Source organism: Loxodonta africana, chromosome 18 (assembly GCF_030014295.1).
Source record: "Loxodonta africana isolate mLoxAfr1 chromosome 18, mLoxAfr1.hap2, whole genome shotgun sequence".
In the NCBI taxonomy this organism is placed as follows: Eukaryota; Metazoa; Chordata; class Mammalia; order Proboscidea; family Elephantidae; genus Loxodonta; species Loxodonta africana.
Window position 1 is genome coordinate 35,732,374 of NC_087359.1, and position 16,455 is coordinate 35,748,828.

Genomic DNA, 16,455 nt, shown 5'->3' on the forward strand with positions numbered 1-16,455 from the left:
GTAGCTTAAAAGAGAATGTGTTCAAGAGGGCACGTTATCTTTTCAGGAAGAGCTTGAGATCACAACTTGCCCCAACAGTTAAAAAGTGGGGCAGGAAAGTAGGTTTCCCCTAACCCCTTACCAACAAAAGGCACAGCTCCTGGCCAGTCTAGGGACACTAGGTAACATCCAGACAGGTACCCCTCTTCCCTGTCTGTTGGTATGACTCCCCCCATAACAAAGGCTTCCCTAGAGCAACATGGAAGTGGCCTGAAGCAAAATACTGCTACTTCAGAGGGAGCCATTGGAATGCATCTGTGAGGGCAATAAATGCCCCACAAGTGTGCCAAGACACATTTTGTAAGAGGGCACAGGGGCCTGCTCGGCACCTTAGTGCAAAAGCACCAGCAATATTTACCTCCAGATTAGAACTGTCCTCAAAACGGAGGGCAAGGCAGCATCGAAGCGGGTCCATTTACCTGTTCATTCAACAATTATTTGTTCAATACCTACCAGGTATGGCGCCTAAGAGGTCCCTGGGTGGCATAAGCAGTTTTAACCCATCCAGTGGCACTACAGAAGAAAGGCCTGTCAACCTGTTTCCATAAAGATTACTGCCAAGAGCTGTTCTGCGCTGGAACATGTAAGGTCATCTTGGGTCAGAACTGACTCCACAGTAACAGGTATGGGTTTTTGGTTTACTGAGCCTATGGATCACCTCTGTCTAATCCTCAACCAATCACGAGGATGGCATGAGACCAGGATTGCCATGTGTGGTGGGGCTGACTCAATGGCAGCTAACCACCACCAGGTACCAGGCACTAAGTGTTGGAGGCAGATACAAATGTGAATAAAACCTCAATTTTGATGCTCTCTTTTGGTCTCCCTGAGTTGTAGTACCAACATCTCTCAATAGATATTTCTAAAAATCCCTAGGTCACATCTTATTCCCACTTCTCAGTTCTTACTGGTGTATCTTAAAAGCGCACTTAATAAAGACAGGGAGCACTGGGGGGACAGAAGAGATGGCTCCGCCAACTTTTTTGATCTCTGGGGAGCTTGGACCTCACACTCTTGCCAGTTACGTAGCCACAGGGAAGTCTTTACTGAGCCAGCTCTGGGGCTGAAACCCACCCCAGCTTTCTTATGTCTGTGTTCTTTCCATGACAATACCCACCAATGCTCCAAGGAAGCTTAATCTGTTTCTTTGGGGAGAAAAAAAGAAACCAGGATATGGACACACAGCCCACCATCTTCAAGAGGAAGAATGTAGGTCAGCATCTTTGCCACTACTCCATGTGAAGAACCCTATGATCGTGGCAAATACTAGTCACCACAAGCCCATCCTATCCCGCTAAAAAATCCCACCACCTTCCTGTAGCTCTCAGCTTCAACGAGAAAAGCCAGCAAGGAAAGGACTTTCTTCCTCTCGAGCTGCTCCCTGGCTGTCTGAATTACACTTAAGACTTCACTGACGAACATACATCAGTTTTCCTCCCACAAGGGCAGCGGAAGCCAGGCAGGGACTCTAAGTCTGCTTCACGCATCATTGACAGAATCAACCCTGTTCCATTTGCTGAAGTCTTAAAAGCAGCAATGACCTAGAAATTGACAGTGGAGGGAGAACCGAAGGAAAGGAAACTAACAAACCAATACACAGAAAACCCTATTTCCAAATACCAGGGGGAAGGGAGAGAGAAGGCAGAGGGGAAAGAAATTTGGCCCCTTTGAATCCGCAAATAATGTGGTCTTGGCTGGAAGCCATGGAGGATACGTAGCAGCCCTGCTGCGAGTCAAGCCATGTTCCTGACTCAAGCCCTACAGTTAAGAGGAAGGCGCCAAGCCTCAAACACAACGAGGTGGGGAGGCTGCTCCTTCTTGGGCAGGATCCTACTGTGGACACAGAACAGACAGCAGCTGCCCACAGTGTGGAAACAAACTGTAAAGCAGTCACGTCTCCTAAGGCAGCAGCATCCAATAAAATGTAATTTAAATCAAGCCTCGCATCTGTTCTCAATCCCATTCAGTCTCTGCTTTCCCTCAGCCTTCGGACAATCTTTGCAATTATGCTTGTTAACCCTTATAGCCCCAGACACTTTCCAACCTTCTAGGTATGGCACTGTGTTCCCCACTTGCAAATGACCCTCAGAGGGGAGGAATGCTCTCATAAAGGGGTCCAAGAGTGGGAATGGCACTTAGACTTGGGTCTACAGATGACCCTCTGCTACACACATCAGTGGGTAGTGTTCATTTCAGAGGGTTCTCTGCTCACCCTTCTTCTATCCCATACCACCTGCTGTAACCCAGATCGCATTGCAGGGATACAGTGGGCAGGATGAATGAAACAGTGGCCGACAGATCATTTGTACACATATCAAGTTCCCAAACTCAAGTCCCTGTCAGAAAAGCAGGAGGCAGGTAGCAGAGGTGCTCAGGGAGAGGCAGACTTGGTCACTGGCTCTCAGACCATTCATCTCACACAAGGTTTGCATTCCAAGCATTTGATTAGGTTACAAATGTACAGCGACCTCCCATAGAAATCAAACTTCAGTACTTTTTCCCTCTTCTCTTAAAAGAAATATACCCCAGCCCCAAGCCTGTACTTCTAAGGCAGTCAGTGTTATAATGGTGCCCTCTGGTGTCTCCGTCACAAACTGCCATTGAATGCCACTGGAAACCAACCGAGAAAAGAGCCTGGAGTAACCATATGGATTAATTTATCTAATAAGACCAGAAAAATGTGTGGTTTAGACAAAACCCCAACCCCAAATGAAGGCATCTTGAAACAAGCAGCTTCATCTAGGGGCAGCTAAGGCTGTGAGACAGTTGGGAATTTTCACATTGTCTTCTGAAAGCTTGGGCTCTCTTAAAATGTGATTGCTTAGAAAGACAAAGAATGCAACTTGAAAAATAAATATATTCACAATCGAATGTTACATTCTCCTTAACCACCCCACAATCTTGGGAATGCCTAAGAAACTCAACGAGTCTTTAAAATGTCACAAGGTGATAGTATCTGCAATGTGAATACAGTATACTCCAAAAAGAAAGAAATTCTTTGACCAAAGTGTCCTCCAAATCTCCATGTGGACTTGCTTATTTTCCTGGGTCATCCTTTTACATTCTTCTTACTCTAACCCCAAAGTTCTTAACAAGATATACTGATGTTTGAGGAAACGAAGAGGTAAATACGTGTGTATTCTACTACATAAATCTGTATACTTGCAAACATATTGGTAGAAGACACATAAGTGGTAGAGGTAGCAAAAGTAATTAAAAAGGGTCTACTTGGTCATTTTTATGAGGAAAAATAAAAAGACCCAAAGATATGATTCTGTGCTAATATTCACAAACCTGTAAAGTTCATTGGTTTCAGGTAAAAAGGTCCTATTTGTTTTCAGATCTGAAAATAAAAAAATAAAATGAAGACTCCGTAGCTCTCTAAATGCCAGCTGGATAATTTGGATGGGGTATTAGAGTAAGAGAAGAATTTAAGGCAATCCAGTAGTTAAGATATTTCCAATTAAAGCTCTGTCTTTCAGAGCATGCTCTATTTCCTTTTCTTCAATCTTCAAAAACACCTGGAAAGAAGAGAAAAGGATTTCTCACCATGCAGAACTCACAAAAGCAAACCTGTTACTACACAAACTTCTACCACGTGAAACTTCTCTCACAAGAGGCACACAAGTTAAAACATTGCTTTATCTCATCAGAATAGTAAGCTATTTTGTCCTACAGAATAAAATTTCATGACAGAGAGACAAAAACCTCCTTGAAAAAAAATCTTCATTCACACCATACTCCCATCCTCATACACCTTAAACCCCACCTAATAAAAACCAAACTGTCTTATTTAATTGGGGTGATTTTTTAATCTTTACTTTAGCAAAGAATAAGCTCTCCAGAACAGGACAATTAAAAGCGCCACCATAAAGAAGCAGTTAGCTGTACCTTTGTGAAGCGGGTTTCCTTGTTTTTCTTTAATCCTAAAATGCCCCTGGCCTCTAAGAGCCCTGAAAGTGACAAACACTCTGACTGGTCCACAGCTGCCACCTGCTGTTTTCGACAGACGTTACTATAAGCTTCATATAACTGGGAGGAAATAAGGGAGAACAAATGTTGCTTAAAAGTCACATCTTACCTCGTTACTGTACCATCTTTTAAAAAATATGAGTCTGGGCTTGCAAAAAAATTATCTGAATGCCCTATTTCCCATTTTCAATATGATAAATTCTTGACCACAACCCAAGGGAAATAAAGTCAGCTACCTTTTTTATATAGGGACAGTATTTACTTTTTCTGTTAAAATCCATTTTTAATTATATCAGCTGGAGCCTAACAGGCCTTTTGGAAAATATCTGCTCTACAAAGCAGGTTCTCATCTCTACCCAGTTCCATCTGCTGAGGTTCCCAGCTTACCTTCCCCAGAGTGACCTCTTTGATTTTCAGCTGCCTGGTCAAGAGCAGCAAAGAGCAGACTAAGATCTTCTGCTGAAGAGGGAAGGAATCTTGTGCTCCTTCTTGGCCCAAAGTCATCCTGTTACCATCAACTTCTGAAATAACTTGGGATATGTGAGTAAGACCAACCCGCTTGGGAACCAGAGCCTCAGAGGATGACTTACCTATAAAGTAAATAAACTAAGCTTAATTAGATTTTTAAAAGTGTGTGTATATGTGTGTTCAGACAAATGATAACTACGTTTAGCCACAGGAAATTCAAGTGTAGTCATGTGGTGGCAAAGCAGGGGTTCTGACTCTCCAGAAGCCGAAAGATGAGAGGGAATACTGGCTGGTATGGATTGAATTGTGTTCCCCAAAAATTATACTTTAGTCCTAACCTTTGTACCTATAAATATGACCATGTTTGGAAATAGGGTTTTTTTTCTTTTGTTATGTTAGCAGGTACATGTTGGAATAGGGTGAGTCCTAACCCTAATCCCTTTTGAGTGATGTCTTATAAAGGAACACCACGGATTTTGGCAGCCACCAAAAACTAGGAGAGAGAACCACAGAAGGAATCGACACGACCAAGATTGTGATTTGGACTTTTAGTCTCCAGAACTATGAGAAAATACATTTCTGTTCTTTAAAGCCACCCATTTGTGGTATGTTTGTTATGGCAGCCCTAGGAAACCAAGGCAAACACTATCCTCAGAAAGATCCAAAATGATGTAGGGTGACTTGGAAAGTAGGGTTGTTCTTTTTCTGGTCCGAATAGTAAGCTATTTTGTTCTGTAGAATGTAATTTAATGTCAGAGAGACAAAATCCTCCTCAGAAAGAGTAAGGGCCAGACAGAAAACTACTGTATTATGCCTTGGGAGTTCCTGATGTCTCAAAGGTAAAGAACAGAACCTGGAAGCAAAGATGATGACAGTGCCTGGTAATTAATAGAAGAAAAAAAAAGTTAAAAAAATTACCCAATCCTTTGAGTCAAATGAGGGGCTAAATGTGGACTGTAAAGTCAATCCCACACCAGTCCTCCAGACGGCTTCCCCAGGCTTCCCCAAATGACCTTTGAGGTTTGGTTCACTTGCCCAAGCAGTTTTGCAGTAGAGCAACATTTGAGAGAATGTCATTGGATAGTTTAGCAGATAGCACCATCTCAAAAGCCGGAGGTTGGGAAACTGCCAAGAAGCTGCAGAGGACTATGGCCTCATTGTTTGGAGATGCCCAAATTGCAAGACAGAGGAGGGATTTGCCCTGTAACAACCTCTGCCTGAAGTTACTTCCTGAGACCATTTGCAGTTCCCCCACAACAATTTTCTACTTCATGACAACAAACAGGATTCTGCAGTAGAGAAACCAAAGATCACTGATCAAATAACAGAATCTTAAAGTTGAAAGAAATTTAGATGTCTATTCTTGCTCCCTACCAGACAGCCGAGTCCCCTCTAAAATAATCTCAACAAGTGGCCATCCAGCCAGCTTCAATGCTGGGGGACTCACCATGTTTCAAAGAAGCCCAGTGAGTTCTATTTATTAGAAAGTTTCTTCTTTTATTTAGTTAAAGTCAGGTCTCTACAGCTTTCTGGAACCATTAAATGCCAATTCCACACATATCAGAAGTCAAAAGATAGGAATTAGGTTAGTCTAGTAATTTATGCCAGAAACTTAAAACTTGTTTTATCCGTGTGTGTGCTCATGGAGGGGTCACTGACAAGCCTAAATGTTATTGGAACAGAAAAAAAGAATAATCTGAAAAGGTGAAGAGAAGGAAGAAACCAGTATCTAGTTAACACATTGGCATATATTGCCCACCATCAGCCTAAGCACTGTTTGGCTGCTTCTGAAATATTTATTAATTTGATTTTAACAAGTTGATGAAAAGAAGTTTTATGTAGAACTATAGTGCTAGAAACAAATTTAATAACTCCCAACCAGTGCAGGGGTAAAGGAAGAAACAACAAATCAGACCGTCCTGTTTTGAAAAATTAACGTTGGAAATTAAAAGCTGAGAAGATACGTGGTTCATGGCCATTTGACATCTGCCACAGCTAAGAGAGCAAGGCTGAGGGAAAGAAAAAATTGGTCATTAGTAATAGCCTCCAGTTTACTGCAGCAATATGATCTTTGTACTTCTACTCTCTTGGACTTGTTTAAAGGCTTGAGATATTCCAAGTTGAACTCACAATTCTTTCACCCAACTCTTTTTTTTTTTAACCAGAGCTTTACTTTCACTTGTATGGAGACCTATAGTGCACTCAACGTAAGCACAGAGCAAAGGTGATCTGACATTATTGTCTACAGTTTTCATTCCTAGAGTGTGGAAAGAAAACTTTCTCTGTCCCAACCATTTATGTAACACCCTAGGGAACTCATTTCCGGTAATGCACAGAATATATGGTACCAGCAGGCGAGACTGAAACAAGGTAGATGAAACTGACCAAAAACACAGACATAAAAACGGGTGGGTATGGATTTAACTATGCTCATTTCATCTTTCAGAACAGTTAAGCTTCCAATAATAAAGGAAGATAAAACTACTTACGTTCAGACAGTGGTTTGAGGATAGTCTGGCTTTTGACATCCGACTCTACGATTTCAATAGCTCGCCTATAAGAAAATAGTTCTGAAATTAATTTAGGCTGAGCCAAACCAAATACCACACCAAACCACCAAGCTCAAAACCAGGCACATTAATTAAAAAAACAATATGTTTTATCATTTAAAGCCCCCAAACAAAACTGGGTTGTGTCTCAGCTAAAGCGGACTTAATTGCCTTGGAATAATTCATGGACCAGGGAATTCAAGAAACTTCAACATTACATGGTTTCCTCTTATAGATGCGAAGTAGGTCACAACATACATGGAGCCAACAGTAACATTTTGGATGAGAAGAAATGTCATGCATAAGGGAGAGGAAATGCAGTGTGGGTGACGAAGAAGGAGCACAACCCCCATACATTAGGCCTAAGGGGGGAGTTCTTGGTTATATCTACACGCGATATATGTAGGCTAAACACCAGCCTACTTGATGATTGCTCACAGCTGTAGTCTTTACTCAAGTAGTTTGCCGACTAGGGTAGACTTTCAAATCCAGGATCATGCCATCTAGCAAAAGAAGAGCTTACTCTCCCACTGCTCTCTCCAAAGTGCTTTGCCCACAGGAAGCCATAAGCCAGACCTGGATCTTCTGCATGACAGTAGGAGGAGGTTGGACCAGTGGGCCAGCACAGCAAGTATCATTTTAATGGACCCAGTGTCCCTACTGGGAAGCAAGAAATTTCATCAGTCAGCACAGGAGGCTTTCCCCAGCAGGAGAGTCAGGGGGATGGGAGGAGAGAGCTGTCTGGAGTACAACTGTGAGGCCCACCAACTGGAGGGAAGGGGTGCTCACAAAAGCAAAGGAAGGGGGAAAAAGTCTAAAGGCAAAGATGGTTCAGGTCCATAAATAAACCTGCTTGAGACCGGCTAATGGAAAAGTAAACTGGAGTCTTTTTTTAATACAAATGTAATTAACCAATCTATAATCACCACAGGGAGTGCCAGCAACATCTCATTTGTTTCTCCCTCTGTAGGTAATGGACTGATAATGTTTCAGACATTAACACGGTGGAAATGCAGAGCTCCCCACTGAGAAACAAGTCCTCCTTTCGGAGCATAAAAAGTAGCAGAATGGAGCCTCTTAAGCCGTATTCACTTGAGTTACATGAGACAATTAACAGCATTTCTTTTTTTAATAAAAGCGACCCACAGTGCCATAACTCACCTGCAAACATCTAGGGCTTTGCGAACATCTCCCGACACAGCTGAGACTTTGCGAGCACAGAACTGAATTGCAGCATTATCCAGAACCTGATCTCCAGACACCTTCAGACAACACAGAAAAGATGACAGTCTACACTATAAGATTTTCCTTCTCTGGGATCTAGGTCCCAGTCATAAATATTTTCACGGTTAAGTCTAAAGCTTGATTGGCCACCCCGGATGGTCTGAGATGCCTTTCTGCTCATAAGTAAACGGAGATGTTTGAAGGAGATAGTTTTCTCACACATTTAAACATTTTGTAGTAATATGGCAGAAATGGAAATGGAAAAAAGCAATTAGACCTCAGAAGAAGGTTTTTATAGGCCCCTATTTTTAAGGGCTAAGGAGCCACTTGAGTGATTGCCTTAATTCCTATTTTATTTCAATACTGAGCTGTATAAATAGAGCCATATGTGGGAATTCATACAAGTGTTCTCACTATGGCCCATAGGAACTCAACTGGTAAAGCAATCAACACAAAATAACTTAGAACCATTGTTAGATTTTTCCCACCACAGGTGAGCCAAAGAACATATATTTTGGCACAATGGTTGACACTCACTTGGTTAAGTCGATCCTGCAAGATAGTGGCTATCTGATTTCTGGTATAAGGTGGGAAGTTCAACAGCTGTGGCTTACATTTTTCTCTAGCTTGAAGCCTAGGCAGAATTCTGTCTGTGAGATCCAAGGTATTAGCAATACCTGAGGAAGAAATAAATAACACTAATCATTGGTCAAATCATCCTAACAGGAAAACCAAACCCTGTGAAAGCTAAATTTCCAGTTATAATCCAGCATTTCAATTGTTTCCCACTTGGCCCCCAACAGTCATTAGTTAAGATGTACATAGTCATCGTAGAATGTTCAAGTTAGGTACAGAGTTGTTCACTGATAAGCTGACCCAAAACCAGAAAAACCAAACCCAGTGCCGTCGAGTCGATTCCGACTCATAGCGACCCTACAGGACAGGGTAGAACTGCCCCATAGAGTTTCCAAGGAGCGCCTGGCGGATTCGAACTATCGACCCTTGGGTTAACAGCTGTAGCACTTAACCACTACGCCACCAGGGTTTCCAAGCAGACCCAGACACCCCCAAAATCGATGGCCTCTGAAATGCAGTATAATGTCACTTCTATTCAGACTTAACAAAATTGATTTGCCTTGGATTAAAATTACTATTATTTTAGAGTAATTTTCTTATTTTGACAAGCAGAAAGCAGATTTTAGATAAAATAATAAATAATAAGTAAGCTAAAGAGAGATAACAGAGAAGACTTTAGAACCACATGTAACATGAACAACTGAGCACTAACCAATCAACACCAATCGAGAGTTGCTTAGCCATGGCCATTCAAACAGCGTGTACAATACATCCTGCCCTTTGCTGTCTAGCTGGTCCATCTCATCCAACACCAACACACTACATATAAAGAGAAACAATTAGTATCCGGGTTCATCTTCTTAAATTTCCAATTTTTCGGTTTGGGCTGACGTTAGATCACCACCTTAAAGCTGAGACTAGTTTAAGATCATCTGTCCTACTTCTATTCACTGATAAAATAACATGACAACCTCTATCACGAACAAGTAACTTCCATGTTATCTTCAAGCAATTAGTTTAAAGACATTTTTTCCAATTTATAACTAGAAGGTGTATTTTTCTTCTTTCCCTTTACGTTTATATAAGTGTCTCTCATATATCAAACAAACCAAATGTTCTTTATGAAAAAACTGATAATCCAGAAGACCAGAACGTGAGTTTCTGGGCAACAGACCTTGCAGATTTTCAAAGCACAACATGCAGCAGAGCAATACTTACACCATGGGGCCCTTCTCTGCAGTCATATGTTTTTCTAACTTCCTCATCATGTCCTTCCCAGCTGGCTTGGATCCTCCTTCCTGACAAATCTCCTGAGCAATAGCTGGGAATACAGCCTGAGCAGTCTTCAAAGACATGCAATTCAGCATGATAGTTTTAAAGCCTTTCAGTTCCTTCTAGAAAAATACAAACATGAAAGAGTTACTTTGGTTTCAGATAAAGATTTGATAGAACCTAGGGTGTCTTTGAGGAACTAACAGCATACAAGACCAGAAGCTCCACTTTCTTTTGGAAAGATAGAAACAATGAGAAACAAAAAAGGCCCTATTTTGGGAGGAAACTTCAATCCTCTAAATACTTCTTTCTTAACCCTCAACAACCACGTTTCATTTTAGCAAGAGCATCAAAATTCAGATCCTCAATGTACCTTGAGGTCTCGCAGAATTCGGCTTAAGCAGGCAGTTTTTCCAGTTCCAGGAGCACCAGACAGATAAAGACTTCCAGCTTTTTTTCCACAGATGTGCTCTCTTAGGAAATTCCTGATGACATCCATCTCCTTTTCCCTGGCAGGCAGCAGATCCGGGACAGCTGTATTCAGGACCAGCTTTGCTTGCTGGTAGCAAGTGCCTGTGCCAGACACGAAAGGACAGTTAGACACAGAAGAAGGTGACTAAGAAGACCCACTGGGTTGCATTTGGAGTCATCAGCCTTGGTTATAGGAATGCACTAACAGCTGCCATCTAAGAACAAACCTTCTTGCTTGAACAGTCTTATACATTCAGATTCTTTCTCCAATGGACATCTCTGCTCAGAATTTGTTGTAATCTCTTGAGCTTTTCGAATTGAGGAAACTGTTTTGTTTTGGTGAACGCTGTCCTTTTCTCTTTTGCTAGGAGACTTAATTGTCAGCTCATTGTCAAATACCAATTTGCGCCCCTTAGGCATACGTGAGCTAGGAGGACCATTCTCTTTCTTGCCTTGCTTTGGTGGAGAACAGGAAGGTAAATGGGGAGTGTTGCACAGGTTGTCAGCACCTGAAATATATTAAAATCAAAATGTGGTCATTCATAGCAGTGGATAGTAAAAGGACATTGCAAGGACCTCTGGATCCCCCAGAACCACCAAAAGAGAATGTTTTATCACTAGGAACAAATATTGGCCACCAGATGGCACCACTGAATTTTGCTACAGGAGAAACCAAATGAGTTTTACTGGGAAGAAATTCTAAGATTGTTCTAAGACAGTATTTCTCAACCTGGGCACCACTGGCATCTTGGAAGAGGGAATTCTTTGTGGGGGGTGGGGGGGCCTGTTTCCTGTGCACTGGAGGATGTTTAGCAGCATCCCTGGCTTCTACCCACTATGCCAGAAGCACCCGCTCAGTTGTGTGACAATCCCTCAGTTGTGACAAACAAAATGTTTCCAGATACAGCCAAATCACCCCTTCCCCATTAAAAACTGCTGTTCTAAAACAAGAAAGCATTGCCAAACACTGTTCTAAAATAAGAAAATAACTGAAAATATCAAGGGTGCCACCCACTTGTTTCCCTTAGTTTCACAAATATTGAGGCAAATTTCAAAATACTATTTAATTGCAAGGTCATTTAAAAGATTGTCAAAATTAAAGTACGGTATTAAGGAGAAGTTGAGAGCTACTAGCTCAAAAATTGTACCTATAAAACAGATAGCTTACCTAGACGTTTTCTGGGGCTGAGAGGCAGAATTTTTTTAGGAGAACGTGGTATAGCCTGGACGTGTGTCGGTTCTAGTTTGGTGTTATGACAGTTTTTAGCTTTGTCCAATGTCCGAGACAGCTTCTTTTTTGGAAAATTGATGGTAGCCTGTGACTGGGATCGGGTTCGAGGCATAATGGCAACACAGCTAAGTGTGAGTAGGAACAGGACAGGCAGTCAGTATGCAAAAGTGAAGGGAAAAGAACCTAACATGCAAATTCTTCAAACCGTTGTTCACTGGTGCTCATGACCAACACCCATTTCATGCGTAAATTAGGTTATAGCAATATTTTAGCATTCAGTTCTGCTTCACATCTAAATCGATACAATTATAGCTAACACTTAATGTCTACCTACTGAGTATAAGAGGCTGTTACAAGCATTTTGCAAATATTAACTCATTTAAATTTTACAACTGCCCTAGAGATGGATACTATTATAATCCCTATCTTACAGATGAGGAAACAGGCACAGAAGCCCAAAGTCACATAACTAAAAGTAGCAAATGGGGACATAACCCCAGGCATCCTGGCTTCAGAGTCCAAGTTCTCAACCCACTTGAGCGGTACTGCTTCTTACGCAATAAGAAGTTCATTTTGATTGATGTCTAGAGTACGTCTAATTCCCTCACTTCAGGCCGCGGGATATCTTTATCACCAGCTTAGTCTAGCAACCTTCCACATTTAGTCTCCCCCAGTTCTTCCCCTCGCCTCTGCACTCAGTCTTCACTCAACCCCCCACCCCGGAACATCTTCCTCCTACAGCAATCAGCTCCTTTACACCACGCCCAGCTGCCAGAACTCCTCCGAACCTGCACATTCCCCTGTCTGACCCCGACCTCAGACCTCCCCTGATCTCGGCTCTCCTCCTCTCATTACACTCCGGCCTCATGGGATCCCGCAACCCTCTCCCCAGCCCTTACCGCGCTCCGCCGCCTCCCAAACCCCAGGCCTTCCCGAGCACCTTTCTCCCCCGCAATCTTCTCCTTTCCACCTCACGGGGCTTCGTCGCCTCAGCGCAGGTTTTTTCTCACGTCTCACACAGACGGCCTCAGGGATTCTTCACCAGAAGCTCCTGCACTGATACCGGCAGCAGCAAAGCCCTTCCGCGCTCGCGCCAAATCTGCAGAGTTGCAGCATTCCCGCCTCCCGCCAAAGCCCGACCAGGCTTCTGATTGGCCGCCGCAAGAGCGCCACGGGCCTCGGCCACCGCCCCTTTCTCCGCGGCCCGTCCAACAGGAAGGCCCAGAGCCAATCAGAGACTCCCAGGTCTCGGCGCCACCGTGAGGCCACGCCTACTGGGTGGTGATGGCATCTACATCCGGGGCCTCCGCGGAAAGACGCGCCGTTGCGGCGAGGGCGGCTCTGGTTACGGCGGACTCGCCACGCCGCAAAGCCCACCGGGAGATGTAGTCCTTGCCACACGCAACTCTGAATTTCCGCGCTTTTTTTTTTTTTCTTTCTGTGCGATGTGTAGAGATGCGGTGACTCGTCTCCTTTCCTAACGTAACCATTTTAATTATCCTGATGCGCTACATTTTCAGAGAGCTGCTACATAATATCTAGCATTTATAGAGCGTTTCTGTGCCGGGCAGGATGCTAGACGCTTTATTTATCTCCCTAGTCTTCCAACCGGAAAGGCACAAAGCAAACGCGCAGAGGGTAATTAGAGGTCACAGCACTTGGTGCTGGCGTAGGACCGAGAATTCTTGCTACCCAAACCAATGTTTTTTGTAAAGCTGTACCCATACTTAAATTACACTGCATCACGGTATCTCACCGGTGCTTCAAAGGCAAGAAGTAGGGTCAGACCTCTATTTTGTTCAAGGTACACATTGTTATCATTAATTCCATTAATCCACACATTATGCGGAGTGGAGAGAATTTTATGGTCCTATAACTTAAAAAAAAATTTTTTTTTTTTTTAATGGCTAACCACTAGGGTTTCAGGGCCAGGACACACAGTTATAGAAAAACAGGCAAGCTGAGCTTTTAATGAAAAATATAAATTAGAGCAATAATTTACAGGCTGCCTTCCAATGCTAACACCTCATCTAAGCCTCAGGTTCCTTTAAAGGCCAAAACAATTCTAGGTGATGATAATCTTTCTCCCTCAATATCAAATGAAATAGAACCATAAAACAATAGGACAGCAACTATGACAACCAGCAGTTAATTAGTCTGTATATGAGATGAGCCGATATCGAGTGCTTTAAGTGTATGCCAGGGACTGGGATTTTACCTATATCACGTTAATCCTCTCTCACAACCACCCCAAGAAGTTAGTATTATTTCCATTTTACATATGAGGAAACTGAAGTAGAGGCAGTTGAGCAAACCTGCCCAAAGTCACACTAGTAAGTGGAAGAGCTGGATTTGAACCCAAGAGGTCAAACTCTTGACCACTTAATCACAGAGGGAAGATTAGACAATGTTCTAAAATGGTGTTCTAATTAGGAAGAGATGGTGAAGGGGCAGGCTTTTCTAGCAGCGGAAACAAGAGGAAAGCAGCCTGCCATGAATGCAAGAGTTACATACAATAGAAGCTGTAGACCAGTGGGCATTTCTGGTCTCTTTAATAGGGTAATAGAACCCAGGAAGCAACCTTCACTGCTTCTATTACTATAAACTGGACACCTAGAAAATTGTCCTTAAATAATCTGAAATGCTAAGGTGTGCCCAGCCAACTTTAAGAGATGGTAGTAGAGTACAACCTACCCCATTACAGTGGGACATAGGCAGCAAAGGAGCCTATGAGTACTTAATGTGCATGTTGGAGCCTATGAAAACAGACACCAGGAAATATAGCACTAAAGAAAATCCTACAAGAGTGAATGACCACTGTGGAAGCTGGTAGAATTACGGAATGTCAGGATCGAAAGGGCTCTAGGTTACCTACTTGAAGCTTGCCCTTTGTAATATGTCAGTACATCATGCACACACCACCACCACCGTTTCAAACTTCTGTGCCTTTGTGCATGCTGTTTCCTCTGTCCGGGATGCTGCTCCATCCTCCTTCCCTGGCTAACTTCCCTAAAACCTTTCAATAGCCTGCATAGGTTTCTTTAGGTAGCTATTTGCAAGTCTTCTAGACTATGAGCTCTTTGATGGCAGAGGTGTGCTCTACTCATCTTCATCTTGTGGATGCTTAGCACTGAGTAAGCATGCAGTAACTACTTGCTGAAAGAAGGAATGGAAATGACGCTCCTGCCAAGAGGGCATCCACCCTTTGCATGAATTTTTGTAGTTGGATAGCATATAGTCCTTTAAATCTCACATGCACACACTCCTAAGCCTATGAGCGAAGAATTAATTCAGTTATGTACAAAGCTAACTAGACTGGGCTCCAGTGATGTCAGAGGCAAAGCATTTTCCTATAGTTGTCCTCTGGGGCGGTCCAGACTCTGAGACATTTTAATTCTCTTACCTATGTTTGCAGAGCACTAGGAAGTCAAGGACAGGCAGCTTCCTTGTAATGAGCTGCAGTTTGTGGCTGAGCTGGGCAGGGAAATAAGAGGCACACTCACCATAAGGACCTATGCCTCAGTAATTAGTGAGCAAACGAGTGTCCTTATCACCTGCTAACTCACACAGTATCATGGAGGTGGAATCAAATCATACTGGAAAGATTTGTCTGGCATCCTTTTGTGTGAGTGTGTGCACGTGTCTACACACACATACACACAAATACCGTCCCAATAAAGCTTGGAGGGTTAGGAAGTTGAGGGTCATTACGCTCCATCTGAACACCATTTAAAGTCACAGGAGAACAATTAAATCAATAAATAGGTAGTTTATTAATCATATTAATAACAATGTTAGGTCAAATAATCAGAAATTCAGCCAATCCAGTAAGTATGGATGAAAATGAAAGGAGGGCTCTCTTCCCCTCCCTCCCCAACCCTCAAAGGTTTTTATTTCTAATTATGTGCATGATTCATACACACACCCATTATGAATCAGTATGGGAAATAAATTCAAGACCTTTGCTAGTGATGAAAGTGCAAGTTGAGCTCAGTGGTTACGATGTCAGCTGACCACAGCAAGCAGAGATAGCCTGGTTGAATTTTTACACCTAAAGTCAAAGTTCCAGAAAGCGAGCTAAGGGTTCAACTAAAAAGCAGTGAAGGGCAACAGTCAACACCCACATAAAAACAGACACACACGGTCTGTGTGCTCTGCCCCCATATCTTTTCTTCTGCTCTTCAGTCTAAGAACCTGTTACGCAACACAGGTAGGAAAAATCATAAAAAGGGCTCTCAGGAGAGGACACGGAGGGCCTCCTGGGTACCGGAAGTCAAGGGCAAAGGGGAGTTAGGTGGCAAAAAATAACATCCAATTCTATCAGAATCACCTGGTCAGCCTGGTTAACAACAACTATGATTTTCACAGTAGAGCAAAAGGGGAAGAGAAAAAACACTTGGGATGTTTCAGGTGCCTCTGCCCAAGTCAGTACATCTACTTTCTGGGGGCCTGGAGTGAAACCACTACACTAACCTGGATATAAGGCAACAGATTTTGTCCCCTCTCTCAGCCACCACTTGAGGCAGTATTCCAGACAAGAGTACACAGTTTTGTTTTAAGTAAGATTTAATTAAACTGCACGGCATTTAGAAGGAAGAAAAGTACCAAAGAATTCAACCTGAGACTAGATTATACCTCTTGGGGGGTGGGGGG

General features: G+C 42.8%; 1 protein-coding gene across 1 annotated transcript; it reads right to left on the reverse strand.

Moving 5' to 3' along the window:
* Positions 1 to 478: 478 nt before the first annotated feature.
* Positions 479 to 13,027, reverse strand: CDC6 (cell division cycle 6). Its single transcript, XM_003414709.4, has 12 exons — positions 12,743 to 13,027; positions 11,740 to 11,927; positions 10,799 to 11,080; positions 10,474 to 10,673; positions 10,047 to 10,222; positions 9,541 to 9,647; positions 8,790 to 8,929; positions 8,190 to 8,290; positions 6,969 to 7,033; positions 4,399 to 4,601; positions 3,931 to 4,071; positions 479 to 3,560 (listed from the first exon to the last, which is right to left on the reverse strand). Exons 2-12 carry the CDS (start codon positions 11,912 to 11,914, stop codon positions 3,471 to 3,473), a joined length of 1,680 nt encoding a protein of 559 aa, XP_003414757.2. The 5' UTR covers positions 11,915 to 11,927; positions 12,743 to 13,027; the 3' UTR covers positions 479 to 3,470.
* Positions 13,028 to 16,455: the final 3,428 nt, after the last annotated feature.